The sequence below is a fragment of the Rhinichthys klamathensis genome, unplaced genomic scaffold (assembly GCF_029890125.1).
Source record: "Rhinichthys klamathensis goyatoka isolate OS25496 unplaced genomic scaffold, OSU_Roscu_1.1 h1tg000303l_1, whole genome shotgun sequence".
Taxonomy (NCBI): Eukaryota; Metazoa; Chordata; class Actinopteri; order Cypriniformes; family Leuciscidae; genus Rhinichthys; species Rhinichthys klamathensis.
Genome location: NW_026606822.1, coordinates 4,321,967 through 4,339,283, shown reverse-complemented (window position 1 = coordinate 4,339,283; position 17,317 = coordinate 4,321,967). Strand labels below are relative to the sequence as shown.

Genomic DNA, 17,317 nt, shown 5'->3' with positions numbered 1-17,317 from the left:
TGTGCTTGTTTGTAGGCCAATAAAATGATATTGTGATGATATGATCAATATGGCTATGAAATAATAATTATTTTTATTATGATTATAATTATTAAATAAAATATCTAAAATAAATATATTATTATTGTAATAATCCTATTGTACTGTAAAAATTAAAATCGAGCATTTAATATTAATGATAATACATATGTAAAATTAAAATACTAATGCCTATGTCTAAATTTCGACATTTTCAAACCTTTAATCTGGCATTATAGCAGAGGACCTGGACTGGAGATAAAGGACCGTGTGGGAGTTTCTAGTCAGAATAAATGTTTTATTTCTCTGTACTTTTCAAAAAACAACTGAAAATAACACACATACAGTCTTATTTCACTGCACTGGACAAACTGACGGCCCAGCCACTCCCAAACCTCATAACCTGCTTTTGCATTCTCTTACAGTGCCACATCACATCCTACTTGAAGCCAAAGCAAAGTTCCTGCTCTCTCCAAGTCATGCACTGTGTGGCAAGAATATTTATAGAGTTCTTCTCATTACTAAAATCAACAAGCACTGTAAGGGCAAGATCAGACTTAAACTACTCTTTTACATTGTCTGAAAATAGTCTGTTTGCCCATGCAAAAGTGACCACCACAAGGCCATAGCATTGTGAGAGGTTGCTAATGCATTATGCAATTGTTAGGATGTTACTAGGAATGTACACGTGTTTAAGTCTTCATGATGAGCTGGTCACTAGGTCTGTCTTTTATCACATTTTGATGTGCCAATTATATCTGTAGCATCAGCACAAATGCACTTAGTATTAGTTTAATATTGCAATGTACAATTATAATATTATTACTATTGTATAGTTTAAAAGTTTGATCAAATCACTAACCATAATTTTTTTTAATAATCATTATGCTATAACAAAATACTACTAAACAATTTGCCGGTTTTGATTAAAAACTCATCACACATTATTACCAAAACATTCTGAATTGATAAAATGCTTGTTTGCAGAAGTAAACACATGACAAGCTGTTTTCCTAAACAAACAAAAAAACATATGAAAACTTAAAAGCGTCCATGTGGTTCAGTAATTAATCACATTTTCCCATTCAAGTGCATCTTGACAATAACAGACTCCAGATATACTCTAGCGCAGCATAATGTGAATAGACATGAAAATTCAAACACTACACCTCTATTTTGAGTCATCATGAGATGTTTTAGTCCATGAATCTCCAGAAGCATCATGTTACAGAAAAGCGCATTAGGCCAGGGCTTTATACACACATACATTAGTGTGGCTGTGAATCTGTGGGTGGAGTGTGGCTGATCTAGTATGAATCATTTTTACGCCTGCACCATCAAGTCTTTGGAAGATCATCCGTCTTATACAAGTGCTGCTGTTAAAATGGAGGGTACATTAGCTGCAGGTCAAGAAATCATGCTTATAAACTACAAAAATGTTCTACTCAGAAACTTAGTAGGGTAGAGAATAGTAATCCTGCAGGGAAAGGTTTGATGTTAGAAGAAAGGACAGGCTGAGATCTCTAGGGGCAAAACTGAGATAAAAGTTAGCACAATTGCTATGCTAAGCACATCTAGCACACCTTTGGGGAAGGAGAATATGTTCATCAGGATGAAGCATAGAAACTGTCCGTAGCTTCTCTCTAGCTTACTCTGTCACTTGAATATGAATATATATCTTTTGCCGTCAGAACTGCCTTAATTGTTCATGGCATAGATTCAACAAGGTTCTGGATTCCTCAGAGATTTTGGTCCATATTGTCATGAGAGCATCACACAGTTTCTGCAGATTTGTCAGCTGTACATCCATGATGTGAATCTCTTGTTCCAGCACATCTCAAAGCTGCTCTATTAGACTGAGATCTGGTGACTATGGAGGCCGTTTGAGTTTAGTGAACTCACTGTCATGTTCAAGAAACCAGTTTGAGATGATTTGCACTTTGTGACGTGTGTGTGTTATCCTGCTGGAAGTATCCATCAGAAGATGAGTTCACTGTGGTCATAAAGGGATGGACATGGTTAGCAAGAACACTCGGGTCGGCTGTGGCGTTTAAAAGATGCTCAATTGGTACAGAAGGGCCCAAAGTGTGCCAAGAAAATATTTAACAAACCATCACACCACCAGCAGCCTGAACTGTTGATAAAAGGCAGGATGATCCATGCTTTCATGTAGTTTACGCCAAATTCTGACCCGATCGTATGAATGTCACAGTAGAAATCCAGACTCGGATCCTTCGGATGAGACGTTAAACCGAGGTCCTGACTCTCTGTGGTCATTAAAAATCCCAGGATGTCTTTCGAAAGAGTAGGGGTGTAACCCCGGCATCCTGGCCAAATTTGCCCAGTGGCCTCTGTCCCATACCTGTCAAGTATCCCGTTTTGGCCGGGAAAGTCCCGTATTTTACCCTTCTTTCCCGCTGTCCTCCCGTATTAATATTTTCCCGTTAATCTCCCGTATAAAAAATAATAAATAACAATACGGATAATAATAATACGGCGGAGTAAAAAAAAAACATTCCCAATCTGAGCTCTGTCACTAGCCTCGCAATAACTACAGGTAAGTTACTGTAGGTGGCAGTTGTCGCGAGGTTAGTGTGTGAGGTCAGATGATGAATGACAACGCGGGGAAAAAAACAAGAAAAAAAAAACTGACGGATGATGGACGCAACGACAGAGATGGAAGGCACTCTTGCCAAAAAAACAAAACCCTCATGTAAATACCGCGATCAATGGGACAGCGAATTTACTTTTCTGAAGAGAAGCAGGGTGGGGGAAAGTCACACGTTTTGTAAGTTTTGTAACTGCGACTTTAGCATCTCACACGGGGGAAGGAATGATGTATGTCAGCATGAGAAAGGGTGTTTAACATGGTGCGAAAGAACGTTAGACAACAGAACTGTTTGCGCTCTAGTCTCATGTAGAATTAACCCCTCCAGCCCACAACCCCTTCCAAAACAGTCTTAAAGAATGCAAAGTCTGCAACAAATTTGTACAATAACTCACTAAAAGAGTAAAGAAAAGTTATTTGAAATGAAAAGAAAATCTGTAAAGCAATATGAAATGAAAAGAATGTGCGGAATGAAAATAAAATGTAAATGTAAAGACAAGCAATGTTAAATGAACAGAAAATTTGCAAATAAGCCTTTAAATAAATGCTCTTCATATATACCCTTTTGTGTTTTCATTTAGGCTATAACACCTGTCTTAAAATGTAAGGGATACTGGAGCTTGGTTGGGGTGGTGGGACTGCTCGCTGTGGGCGCCGGAAAATTTCCCTTATTTTCAAATCCAAAACTTGACAGTTATGCTCTGTCCATCATGGCCTCCTAATCATCCCCACGTATATATATATCAATTGGCTTCATCACTCTGTCTCCTCTCCACCAGTAAGCTGGTGTGTGGTGGGCGCTCTGGCGCAATATGGCTGCCGTTGCATCATCCAAGTGGATGCTGCTCATTGGTGGTGGTTGAGGAGATCCCCCCTTCTATGTGAAGCGCTTTGAGTGCCCAGAAAAGCGCTATATAAATGTGATGAATTATTATTATTATTATTAATGTCACAGTAGAAATCCAGACTCATAAGACCAGGACACGTTTTCCAATCTTCTGTTGTCCAGTTTTGGTCAGTCTGTGTGAATCATAGCCTTAGTTTACAGTTCTTATATGACAGGAGTGACAGGAGTGTGTGTCTTCTGCTGCTGAAGCTCATCTGCTTCAAGGTTGGATGTGTTGAGCGTTCAGAGATGATCTTCTGCATTCAGAGATATCTTCTGTGTTCAGAGATGATCTTCTGCGTTCAGAGATGATGATCTGCGTTCAGAGATGCTCTTCTGCGTTCAGAGATGATCTTCTGTGTTCAGAGATGCTCTTCTGTGTTCAGAGATGATCTTCTGCGTTCAGAGATGCTCTTCTGTGTTCAGAGATGATCTTCTGTGTTCAGAGATGATCTTCTGTGTTCAGAGATGATCTTCTGCGTTCAGAGATGATCTTCTGCGTTCAGAGATGCTCTTCTGCGTTCAGAGATGATCTTCTGTGTTCAGAGATGATCTTCTGCGTTCAGAGATGATCTTCTGCGTTCAGAGATGATCTTCTGTGTTCAGAGATGATGATCTGCATTCAGAGATGATCTTCTGTGTTCAGAGATGCCCTTCTGCGTTCAGAGATGATCTTCTGTGTTCAGAGATGATGATCTGCATTCAGAGATGATCTTCTGTTTTCAGAGATGCTCTTCTGTGTTCAGAGATGATCTTCTGTGTTCAGAGATGCTCTTCTGTGTTCAGAGATGCTCTTCTGCGTTCAGAGATGCTCTTCTGCGTTCAGAGATGATCTTCTGCGTTCAGAGATGCTCTTCTGCATTCAGAGATGATGATCTGCATTCAGAGATGATCTTCTGTGTTCAGAGATGCTCTTCTGTGTTCAGAGATGATCTTCTGCGTTCAGAGATGCTCTTCTGTGTTCAGAGATGCTCTTCTGTGTTCAGAGATGATCTTCTGCGTTCAGAGATGATCTTCTGCGTTCAGAGATGATCTTCTGCGTTCAGAGATAATCTTCTGCGTTCAGAGATGATCTTCTGTGTTCAGAGATGATGATCTGCATTCAGAGATGCTCTTCTGCGTTCAGAGATGATCTTCTGTGTTCAGAGATGATCTTCTGTGTTCAGAGATGATCTTCTGCGTTCAGAGATGATCTTCTGCGTTCAGAGATGATCTTCTGTGTTCAGAGATGATGATCTGCATTCAGAGATGATCTTCTGTGTTCAGAGATGCCCTTCTGCGTTCAGAGATGATCTTCTGTGTTCAGAGATGATGATCTGCATTCAGAGATGATCTTCTGTTTTCAGAGATGCTCTTCTGTGTTCAGAGATGATCTTCTGTGTTCAGAGATGCTCTTCTGTGTTCAGAGATGCTCTTCTGCGTTCAGAGATGCTCTTCTGCGTTCAGAGATGATCTTCTGCGTTCAGAGATGCTCTTCTGCATTCAGAGATGATGATCTGCATTCAGAGATGATCTTCTGTGTTCAGAGATGCTCTTCTGTGTTCAGAGATGATCTTCTGCGTTCAGAGATGCTCTTCTGTGTTCAGAGATGCTCTTCTGTGTTCAGAGATGATCTTCTGCGTTCAGAGATGATCTTCTGCGTTCAGAGATGATCTTCTGCGTTCAGAGATAATCTTCTGCGTTCAGAGATGATCTTCTGTGTTCAGAGATGATGATCTGCATTCAGAGATGCTCTTCTGCGTTCAGAGATGATCTTCTGCGTTCAGAGATGATCTTCTGCGTTCAGAGATAATCTTCTGCGTTCAGAGATGATCTTCTGTGTTCAGAGATGATGATCTGCATTCAGAGATGCTCTTCTGCGTTCAGAGATGATCTTCTGTGTTCAGAGATGATCTTCTGCGTTCAGAGATGATCTTCTGCGTTCAGAGATGATCTTCTGCGTTCAGAGATGATCTTCTGCGTTCAGAGATAATCTTCTGCGTTCAGAGATGATCTTCTGTGTTCAGAGATGATGATCTGCATTCAGAGATGCTCTTCTGCGTTCAGAGATGATCTTCTGTGTTCAGAGATGCTCTTCTGTGTTCAGAGATGATCTTCTGCGTTCAGAGATGATCTTCTGCGTTCAGAGATGATCTTCTGTGTTCAGAGATGATCTTCTGCGTTCAGAGATGATCTTCTGTGTTCAGAGATGATCTTCTGTGTTCAGAGATGATCTTCTGTGTTCAGAGATGATCTTCTGCGTTCAGAGATGATCTTCTGTGTTCAGAGATGATCTTCTGCGTTCAGAGATGATCTTCTGCGTTCAGAGATGATCTTCTGCGTTCAGAGATGATCTTCTGTGTTCAGAGATGATGATCTGCATTCAGAGATGATCTTCTGTGTTCAGAGATGCTCTTCTGCGTTCAGAGATGATCTTCTGTGTTCAGAGATGATCTTCTGCATTCAGAGATGATCTTCTGTGTTCAGAGATGCTCTTCTGTGTTCAGAGATGACCTTCTGCGTTCAGAGATGATCTTCTGCGTTCAGAGATGATCTTCTGCGTTCAGAGATGATCTTCTGTGTTCAGAGATGATGATCTGCATTCAGAGATGATCTTCTGCGTTCAGAGATGATCTTCTGCGTTCAGAGATGCTCTTCTGTGTTCAGAGATGATCTTCTGCGTTCAGAGATGCTCTTCTGCGTTCAGAGATGCTCTTCTGCGTTCAGAGATGATCTTCTGCGTTCAGAGATGATCTTCTGTGTTCAGAGATGATGATCTGCGTTCAGAGATGCTCTTCTGCGTTCAGAGATGATCTTCTACGTTCAGAGATGCTCTTCTGCGTTCAGAGATGCTCTTCTGCGTTCAGAGATGCTCTTCTGCGTTCAGAGATGATCTTCTGCGTTCAGAGATGATCTTCTGTGTTCAGAGATGATGATCTGCGTTCAGAGATGCTCTTCTGCGTTCAGAGATGATCTTCTACGTTCAGAGATGCTCTTCTGCGTTCAGAGATGCTCTTCTGCGTTCAGAGATGCTCTTCTGCGTTCAGAGATGATCTTCTGCGTTCAGAGATGATCTTCTGTGTTCAGAGATGATGATCTGCGTTCAGAGATGCTCTTCTGCGTTCAGAGATGATCTTCTACGTTCAGAGATGCTCTTCTGCGTTCAGAGATGATCTTCTGCGTTCAGAGATGCTCTTCTGCGTTCAGAGATGCTCTTCTGCGTTCAGAGATGATCTTCTGCGTTCAGAGATGATCTTCTGTGTTCAGAGATGATGATCTGCGTTCAGAGATGCTCTTCTGCGTTCAGAGATGATCTTCTGCGTTCAGAGATGCTCTTCTGCGTTCAGAGATGATCTTCTGCGTTCAGAGATGCTCTTCTGCATTCAGAGATGATCTTCTGCGTTCAGAGATGCTCTTCTGCGTTCAGAGATGATCTTCTGCGTTCAGAGATGCTCTTCTGCGTTCAGAGATGCTCTTCTGCGTTCAGAGATGCTCTTCTGTGTTCAGAGATGATCTTCTGCGTTCAGAGATGATGATCTGCATTCAAAGATGATCTTCTGCGTTCAGAGATGCTCTTCTGTGTTCAGAGATGATCTTCTGTGTTCAGAGATGATCTTCTGTGTTCAGAGATGATGATCTGCGTTCAGAGATGCTCTTCTGCGTTCAGAGATGATCTTCTGTGTTCAGAGATGATGATCTGCGTTCAGAGATGCTCTTCTGCGTTCAGAGATGATCTTCTGTGTTCAGAGATGATGATCTGCGTTCAGAGATGCTCTTCTGCGTTCAGAGATGATCTTCTGTGTTCAGAGATGATCTTCTGCGTTCAGAGATGATCTTCTGCGTTCAGAGATGTGTTCAGAGATGATCTTCTGCGTTCAGAGATGATCTTCTGCGTTCAGAGATGCTCTTCTGCGTTCAGAGATGCTCTTCTGTGTTCAGAGATGATCTTCTGCGTTCAGAGATGATCTTCTGTGTTCAGAGATGATCGTCTGCGTTCAGAGATGATCTTCTGCGTTCAGAGATGATGATCTGCGTTCAGAGATGCTCTTCTGCGTTCAGAGATGATCTTCTGTGTTCAGAGATGATCTTTTGCGTTCAGAGATGATCTTCTGCGTTCAGAGATGATGATCTGCGTTCAGAGATGCTCTTCTGCGTTCAGAGATGATCTTCTGTGTTCAGAGATGATCTTCTGCGTTCAGAGATGATCTTCTGCGTTCAGAGATGATGATCTGCGTTCAGAGATGCTCTTCTGCGTTCAGAGATGATCTTCTGCGTTCAGAGATGATCTTCTGCGTTCAGAGATGATCTTCTGCGTTCAGAGATGATGATCTGCGTTCAGAGATGCTCTTCTGCGTTCAGAGATGATCTTCTGTGTTCAGAGATGATCTTCTGCGTTCAGAGATGATCTTCTGCGTTCAGAGATGATGATCTGCGTTCAGAGATGATCTTCTGTGTTCAGAGATGATCTTCTGCGTTCAGAGATGATCTTCTGCGTTCAGAGATGATCTTCTGCGTTCAGAGATGCTCTTCTGTGTTCAGAGATGATCTTCTGCGTTCAGAGATGATCTTCTGCGTTCAGAGATGATGATCTGCATTCAGAGATGATCTTCTGCGTTCAGAGATGATCTTCTGTGTTCAGAGATGATGATCTGCATTCAGAGATGCTCTTCTGCGTTCAGAGATGATCTTCTGTGTTCAGAGATGATGATCTGCGTTCAGAGATGCTCTTCTGCGTTCAGAGATGATCTTCTGTGTTCAGAGATGATGATCTGCATTCAGAGATGCTCTTCTGCGTTCAGAGATGATCTTCTGTGTTCAGAGATGATGATCTGCATTCAGAGATGCTCTTCTGTGTTCAGAGATGCTCTTCTGCGTTCAGAGATGATCTTCTGCGTTCAGAGATGCTCTTCTGTGTTCAGAGATGATCTTCTGCGTTCAGAGATGATCTTCTGCGTTCAGAGATGATCTTCTGTGTTCAGAGATGATCTTCTGCGTTCAGAGATGATCTTCTGCGTTCAGAGATGCTCTTCTGTGTTCAGAGATGATGATCTGCATTCAGAGATGATCTTCTGTGTTCAGAGATGATCTTCTGCGTTCAGAGATGCTCTTCTGCGTTCAGAGATGATCTTCTGTGTTCAGAGATGATCTTCTGCGTTCAGAGATGATCTTCTGCGTTCAGAGATGCTCTTCTGTGTTCAGAGATGATCTTCTGCGTTCAGAGATGATCTTCTGTGTTCAGAGATGATCTTCTGCGTTCAGAGATGCTCTTCTGCGTTCAGAGATGATCTTCTCCGTTCAGAGATGATGATCTGCGTTCAGAGATGATCTTCTGCGTTCAGAAATGATCTTCTGTGTTCAGAGATGATGATCTGCGTTCAGAGATGCTCTTCTGCGTTCAGAGATGATCTTCTGTGTTCAGAGATGATGATCTGCGTTCAGAGATGCTCTTCTGCGTTCAGAGATGATCTTCTGCGTTCAGAGATGCTCTTCTGCGTTCAGAGATGATGATCTGCGTTCAGAGATGCTCTTCTGCGTTCAGAGATGATCTTCTGTGTTCAGAGATGATGATCTGCGTTCAGAGATGCTCTTCTGCGTTCAGAGATGATCTTCTGCGTTCAGAGATGCTCTTCTGCGTTCAGAGATGCTCTTCTGCGTTCAGAGATGATCTTCTGCGTTCAGAGATGATCTTCTGCGTTCAGAGATGCTCTTCTGCGTTCAGAGATGCTCTTCTGCGTTCAGAGATGATCTTCTGCGTTCAGAGATGCTCTTCTGTGTTCAGAGATGATCTTCTGCGTTCAGAGATGATCTTCTGCGTTCAGAGATGATCTTCTGTGTTCAGAGATGATGATCTGCGTTCAGAGATGATCTTCTGCGTTCAGAGATGCTCTTCTGTGTTCAGAGATGATCTTCTGCGTTCAGAGATGATCTTCTGCGTTCAGAGATGATCTTCTGCGTTCAGAGATGATCTTCTGCGTTCAGAGATGCTCTTCTGCGTTCAGAGATGCTCTTCTGCGTTCAGAGATGATCTTCTGCGTTCAGAGATTATCTTCTGCGTTCAGAGATGATCTTCTGCGTTCAGAGATGCTCTTCTGCGTTCAGAGATGATCTTCTGTGTTCAGAGATGCTCTTCTGCGTTCAGAGATGCTCTTCTGTGTTCAGAGATGATCTTCTGCGTTCAGAGATGATCTTCTGTGTTCAGAGATGATCTTCTGCGTTCAGAGATGATCTTCTGTGTTCAGAGATGATCTTCTGTGTTCAGAGATGATCTTCTGCGTTCAGAGATGCTCTTCTGTGTTCAGAGATGCTCTTCTGCGTTCAGAGATGCTCTTCTTCGTTCAGAGATGCTCTTCTGCGTTCAGAGATGCTCTTCTGCGTTCAGAGATGCTCTTCTGTGTTCAGAGATGATCTTCTGCGTTCAGAGATGATCTTCTGTGTTCAGAGATGATCTTCTGCGTTCAGAGATGCTCTTCTGCGTTCAGAGATGCTCTTCTGTGTTCAGAGATGCTCTTCTGCGTTCAGAGATGCTCTTCTGCAGACTTCGGTTGTAACGAGTGCTTATTTGAGTTACTGTTGCCTTTCTATCAGCTGATCCAATCTGGTCATTCTCCTCTGACCTCTGGCATCAACAAGACATTTTCAACCACAGAACTGACACTCACTGGATATTTTCTCTTTTTTCGGACCATTCTCTGTATACCCTAGAGATGGTTATGTGTGGAAATCCCTGTAGATCAGCAATTTCTAAAATACTCAGACCAGCCCGTCTGGCAACAACATCCATGCCACATTCAAAGCCACTTAAATCACATTTCTTCCCCATTCTGATGCTCAGTTTGAACTTCAACAAATTGTCTTCATGTCTACATGCCTTAATACCTCTAACTGCTGCCATGTGATTGGCTGATAAGATATTTGGGCTAATGTTGAACAGATGAACAGGTACATATGCACATACACATACATACACTCATCGGCCACTTTATCGGTACACCTGTTTAACTGCATGTAATTATATATACTGTATATATATTCTAGTTGTGAATTAATGTTTGTACATCTGAGTCTGTAAAGCCTGGAGAGCAGCTGATTTCTGTGTGTTTTTGTTATTATTCGGTGATGGAAAGTGTTTCATTGTGTATTTATGAATGTGGCAGCCAGGTGTTTGAATGACTGAAGTGGAAACTCTCCCAAAAGACGTGGGAGGCTGCATGGTTGTGGAAAAAGTAATCGTTTGTGTATAATATAAAGCCTTGTTTATATTCATGCTCTTTGTGGCACAAATGTGTGTGAAGATTGTTTCCAAAGAACATTGTGGTGCTTTCTCCCATGGTTCATTGAAAAAGCAGCAGTTTGCATCCTCGTGAATTAGTTTGGCTGTGATTTTTCATGCCATAAACATGCGCTGGTTCTCTCAGTCTCACCTCTGGCTGAGCTGAGCCCCTCGCAGACTGGACATGGTTTCCTCCAGGTTCTGTCTGAGATCCAGAACATTCTGAACCGTCCGTTTCCTTTGAGACTCGGGATCTGCACACATAATTAGCAACCAAATTACAATGAACAGTGAGTATGCAAAACAATGTTACCATCAAGGAGCAGTATTAAATCAAGCATCAAATCATAGGATTTTCCTTGTATGTCATATACAGTAAATGCATATACACCCCAGTTCAAAAGTTTGGAGTAAGTAAGCTCTTTTTTAAAAAGGAAATTAATACTTTTATTCAGCAAGGATGCATTCAATGGATTAGCAGTAAAGACATTTTTTACTATCAATCACAGAATCCTGACAAAATATTACGGTTTCTACATGCAGCACAACTGTTTTTAACATTGATAATAATCATAAATGTTTCTTGAGCAGTAAATCAGCATATTAGAATGATTTCTGAAGGATCATGTGACACTGAAGACTGGAGTATTGATGCTGATTTTACAATATATTACATTAGAAAACAGTTACTTTAAATTATAATAATATTTCACAATGTTACTATTTTTTCCTATACTTTTGAGTCTTGGTGAGAATAAGAGACTTCTTTCGAAAACATTTATAACATCTTACCTACCCTAAACGTTTGAACGGTGGTGTATTCATGTAAAGAAAAAAGATCAGTTACACTTTATTCCAATGGTTTACATTCCACTAACTATAAGTAACTTTGCAACTGCGTGTCAACTAACTCTCATTAGAGAGGTTAGGGTTCGGGTAAGTAGAATAAGTTGACATGTACTTGCAAAGTTATTTACAGTCAGTAGAAAGTCTGTTGGTGGAGCATCACAATAAAGTGTTAGCAGATATTAAGCAGACAGTCTACTAATACTCTAATGACTGCTAGTTGACATGTAGTTGCAAAGCTACATATAGTTAGTAGAATGACTAAAGTGGACCATCGAAATAAAGTGTAACCAAATTTATCTAACATAAAATAGTTTTTCAACTATATCTTCAAAAAGATGACTTTCTCAAAAAGTTTCTACACCAATATTTCCTCAATTATTCAAAGATGCTAATGGCAAAAGTACTCGATCGCATTGAGAATTTAAAGACCCATGAAAAAGTTTGATAAAGACAAGCTTCCCACTGAAACTTTTAAAGAGCTTGTCTTGGTTTTTAAATAGCCAACAGCCTTTAGTTTACTGCGCGTCAAGGCCTTCAAAGGTCTTCAACAGTCATCAATATTAACCCTGAAGGCAGCATAAAATGAGACAAATGCCAACAACCAGATATAATCATTTAACTCCATCACCTACATTAAGAAAATAAAAAGTCCCAAGAAAGTAATGCTGTTGTAAACTGCCACACAATTTCTTGAAAACCTGCGTTTGGCTGGCGGTCAGCATGTCAACAGCATGTCCAATCAATCCCATGGTGCAGTTAGGCCCGACGCTTGCCCTGACATTATTAACGACTGGACTGCTTTACAGACGACGAGAGGTGGTTTACAAGCATTACTCTACAGCAGATAACTCATGTCAATCAAGTCTATTCCCATGAGAGTATTAACTCTAGCTAATTACATCACTAGACAGACTTGCATGGTGGAAATAGTAAATGAGGAGACAAGATGACAGTATTTCACTCGTTTTCACTGCAAAGTACGCATGTGACCACTGCAAACAGGTATGGCAGTGGTGCTCACATAGATGACACAATTGAACATCACCTGTGATTTGTCCTGACATCCACAGAAACAGGAAGTTATTATTTCAAAGAGCTTGTCTCTGTTTTTAAGTAGCCAACAGACTTTCATTTACGTCAAAGCCACTAAAGGTGAAAGCTAACAGTCTTCAACATGAACCCCAAAGGCAGCATTAACTGAGCCAAATGCCAACAATGAGATTATAAGAACCAGACCTCATATCACTCCATCGCCTATATGAGAACAAAGGATGAAAGTCCCAAGAAACTGTTTTCTGTACAAGCAGTTGTAAACTGCCACACAATCTCTTGAAAACTTAACTTTATACTGTCCGGTTAAATAAAAAGCAAGCATGCACAATTTTTTTTAATTGATACATTTACATTATGTATACAAACACCCTCATATTCTACATTGCTAACTAAAATAGTGTGCAATGCTCCAATGCAATCTCCAGCTCCATGGGAGATTAAACTTTAATATATGCTCTTTTTCCCGCATGCTTTGATCTGAAAGGCCAGACTGGACCACAGCTTCATGTGTAGATTTTGTGCATCACTGCTGCATACAGTATGTGAGCACTGGTGCAGTTTAATGACAGACAGAACAACCACAGTACAACAACAATGTACTGTAACTCGCTGATTAACAACCACAGAACGATGCATCGTTGGAGAATAACCAACTAGTCGCGACTGTTTCCTGAAACTGTAGTTACATGGTCTCACCTCTGTCATTTGAACCACATTGGTTTAACAATAAAGGACTGTCTTTAATGACTTCACACGCAGGTGGAGGAGGAATAACTAATTAATCTTTTCGAGAACTCAGAGATGCTGCTGTAACGAACATGGCAACTAATGACTACTTCACGGTTTTTGTTCCATGTCATTTTGCTTTACTGATAATTGATTCATCGCGGGATCTCGCATACGTCATACTCTTGAGTTCCCTTGCGCATTTTACACACATGCACACTCTTCAGATTTGGCCCTGATTGTAGTGTTGACACACTAAAATAGGCTATATAGATTAAAATGTTTAAATATTGAAATAGAATGAAAGATATAGAATGTACTGTATGTTAGATTGCTTAATGTGCCCAAGAGCATGATCTATTTAAGTACACGTTATTTAACAAGAAACTATGGTTCTAACTACAGGTTGAGAGCTATAGTTCCAACCACGTAAGTTTGCGATGCTGTTTGTGAATATTCGTTCGATTCTTTCATGAAACGCATATAATATATATATACTGTATGTGTGTGTGTGTGTGAAATAAAATATATTTAACCCACTAAAAAGTGGTAGTGCTCTCGTTCCAAACTCTACCAACAGTTTTGTAAATGTTGTGTATACTTACATAAATTAAAATCAGATGATATAATAATTATTTAAAATTGTTTTTCTAGCTAAAACATTCAAAAATCTTTAAAACAAGATGCATTTACTTGAAGAAATGCTATAAGAATGATTCAAAGATTGGATTTTAGTGTATTTTTAACTTGTTTTAACCAGTTTATACTGAAAATGAGTGAAAAAGCTGCTAGTGCAGAAAGACAAAATACTCTCTCAGATATATTTATCTTTTTGTAAGGATTTTAAGATATTTTACATTAAAACAAGTCAAAAAGACTTATTATACAGTAAATGTAATGTAACGTCAGCTATATCAGTCACCCTCTCTAGATATTGATATCAGTCCAATAGCGCAGTCAAGAAAACAAACATGATCACAGTCCCTCATAAAAGCTTACATATCCGCCATAACTTGCTATAGACTGTCACAAAGAAGCCAAATTTGGCCTCAGCCCTTTATTCCTTAAGTTTCCATATAACTGTTCCTCAACTCAAATTGTTGAGTTAAACTATTGTCTTTAATTGATATTTTAAGCCTTCCCCCTCAGAGGTTTGGACCTTCCTCCAGCTGTGCAGTACAATAGAAACCAGGAGAGAAATACTCCATTCTGAGCTCTAATTCAGTCCTGTGACCAAGAGTGGTAAGCAGAAGTAGTGTGCCACATACGGTCCAACAGAGCGTCTTATAAGGAAGTTTATTATGCAGTACAGATGAGCATTGCTATGTGTGATTATGATTATAAAAAGAAAGAACTTTGATATAGAGATCCGATGAATTATTCTTAGAGACCTTGTGATTAAATGTTCCTGCATAAAAAAAGTTGCCCTATACCACATTGTTTTCTTTCTAAATTTAGAGAAGAAAAGCTCTGCAACCACGCTAGTGTTGGTTGTAATTATACTCTGTATGTGAAAGCATGCTAAAAATCCAAGAATGCAAGCATTTTCTACTATAATTTGGAATCAATCCCAAAAGGATGCTAATGGGAATACAGTGTGAAGAAATAAAGAAATTCCAACAGGATCTTTTTCTTTTTTTTTTTTTGGTTCTGTTCTTTCTTTTTGTTTCTGGGTCCATTTGGATCTTTTGGGATTGTTTTCAAATTATAAATCCGATCAGAATGCTGTATGGATTCATGTACAATAGCTATGGAGAGATGACCTATACATTTTAATAAGGAGTTTAATCTAGGTCATTCGTTTACTCTTATTATACTTTAAACTCACCACTGAATTGTACCATCTTAAACAATGCAATGCAAGGAGGACGAGGATCGAAAATGAGATTCCAAGCAAAATATTGCAAGAATTCAGGCCCAAATTGGTCATTCAAACAGATGAGCTCTGGAAACGGTAGAAATAGAGGTCATCCTGATGCACAAATGCAGGGCATGCTGTGTTTAGAGGATGGCACAAACTGAATGGGATATTGTTTTAAGTGAAACAAGCATACTTCCTGATTAATGCCATTGACATTGCCTAATGGACATTCACTAACCATAACAAGCATACCTCATAGAATATCATGCGATCTGCATGTAGCCAGATAAGCAAGCTAAGGTGGTTATAATCAAATACAGTATGTGAAAAGACTGACAATTATCCCTTAGAAAGCCTAGTTGCATTTCATCCCACGTCCCTACAAATACATATCCAGTGTGACAGGTGATCTTGCATGCTTTTGTTCATGTGTTCGACAACAACATTTATCAGTGTCTACAGATCAAGACACAGTCAAAAGGGTTGATGACAAACTAAAAACCGAATTCATTATGACCCCTTTTTGTATTCCACAGCCTTTTCCTTGCCTCGTACTACCAGCGTCCCTGATAGCAGCCATTACCTCATTACAAATGAGAGAAGAGTGGCAACACCAGCACACACAGGCGGAGAGACACACAAGCACCAGACAGGCGTTGAAAAGCAGATCTGTGTGCCGAGCATCACCCCAGAGCATTTTGTCATTCAATCATTGAACGATATTGGATATACGCCAAGGGGAATAATCTATGAGCGCAATTTCTACCCCACAAGTGTGAGAGAGGGCGGATGCACAATGCACATGCTACTCAGAACAAAGCCCTGCATTGTCCAGCTGTCCGAGACCACCTTTATAATCACATGCAACATGCATTCGAGAGATCTCCAAGTGCAAATATGGCGTGGTTGGAGTTTTTCCAATCAATCCACGCCATTCATCAGCCTTGCTGCCAATGGCAGCTGGTAGTAAGTGGGCGTGAAAACTGGTCGCAGAGGTTTTCAACCGTACTCACCGAGCATTTGACTGAAGAGCAACTGCTCCAGGTCACCAAGAACAGTGACCACCAGCTCCGGGTCCACCTTGAGGAAGGGTTTATCACCACCTTCCTCACCTTGACCTTTAGCCTCCGGGTCTCCAGAGCTCCCAGCCGCAGGTTTCTTCCCACCCGCTTTGGCTTTGCTGGAAAGGATATCGTCGTCGGACTTGCAGTCGTCGGATGTCTTGCTCAGGGGTTTTACTTCCGCGTAAGGGCCTCGAGGGATCCGACTTTGGCTTTTTCCCAAAGCACCAGGTGCCGCAAGTGGAGTGAACGTCTTGGGTTTGCCCTGGAAGAGGGAGTGGTCCGATTTGGACAGGTTGCGCGAGAGTTGGGAACCAACAGCCCCTCCACCGGCTGCGGGTTTGGGCTTGCCCATCTTCAGGTGTCCTGAGGCAGCTTTGCTCATGTCATCACACCATTTGGGCTCATAGAGTTGCATCTTCTTCTCGGCATCTGTCAGCACGGCTAAGTTGGTCAGAGACCTCTGCTTGCGGAGATTGGACGGCACCGGGATACGTCCCTCTGTGCTTCCCACGCGGTACACCTTCAGCTCGCTCCGGGCCACGCTTTGTGGCACGCCAGACTTGCCCCTCTTGGCAGCCATGCCCGCACCTTTCCTTGACGTCCCCTTTCTCTGTCTCCGTCTCTCTCCTTTTATTTGACCCCCAAGCGTCTTCCTCTACTGGAGAGCATTTAGGACCAAATGAGAGAAGAGAGCGAGACCATGGAGGAGAGATTGAATGTGCAGCTCGTTCTCTCTTTGCACGGGAAGAAAATGCCGTCCCTCCCTCAGCCTTCCTGTCAGGCTGCAGCTGCTGCCGCCCTGGTTCCCCTTGTCTCTCTCCTCTTTCTCTCACTCACTCGTTTTCTCTCCTCCCTTCACCAGACCGTCTTGCCGCTGAGCCGTGCAGCAGCCAAATGACAGCAGTGCTGCACGGAACAGTCCCTCCCCCCTTTCTCCCTCTCTCTCTCTCTCTCCCTCTCTCTCTCTTTCTCTTCCTGCCTCAGCAGAAAGTGTGATCTGTTA

General features: G+C 41.4%; 1 protein-coding gene across 5 annotated transcripts in view; it reads right to left on the bottom strand.

The window, feature by feature from the left end:
- nav1b (neuron navigator 1b) overlaps nucleotides 1-17,029 on the bottom strand; it is an 87,497-nt gene extending 70,468 nt beyond the window's left edge. For 4 of the 5 annotated variants that reach the window (XM_056270405.1, XM_056270406.1, XM_056270408.1 and 1 more), the window contains exons 1-2: nucleotides 16,264-17,029; nucleotides 10,913-11,015 (exon numbers count right to left, since the gene is read on the bottom strand). In XM_056270405.1, coding sequence (XP_056126380.1) covers nucleotides 10,913-11,015; nucleotides 16,264-16,894 — 734 coding nt within the window. In that variant the 5' untranslated portion in view covers nucleotides 16,895-17,029. The remainder of the gene's footprint in view (nucleotides 1-10,912; nucleotides 11,016-16,263) is intronic. The other variant, XM_056270410.1, reaches the window with a different exon arrangement.
- Nucleotides 17,030-17,317: the final 288 nt, after the last annotated feature.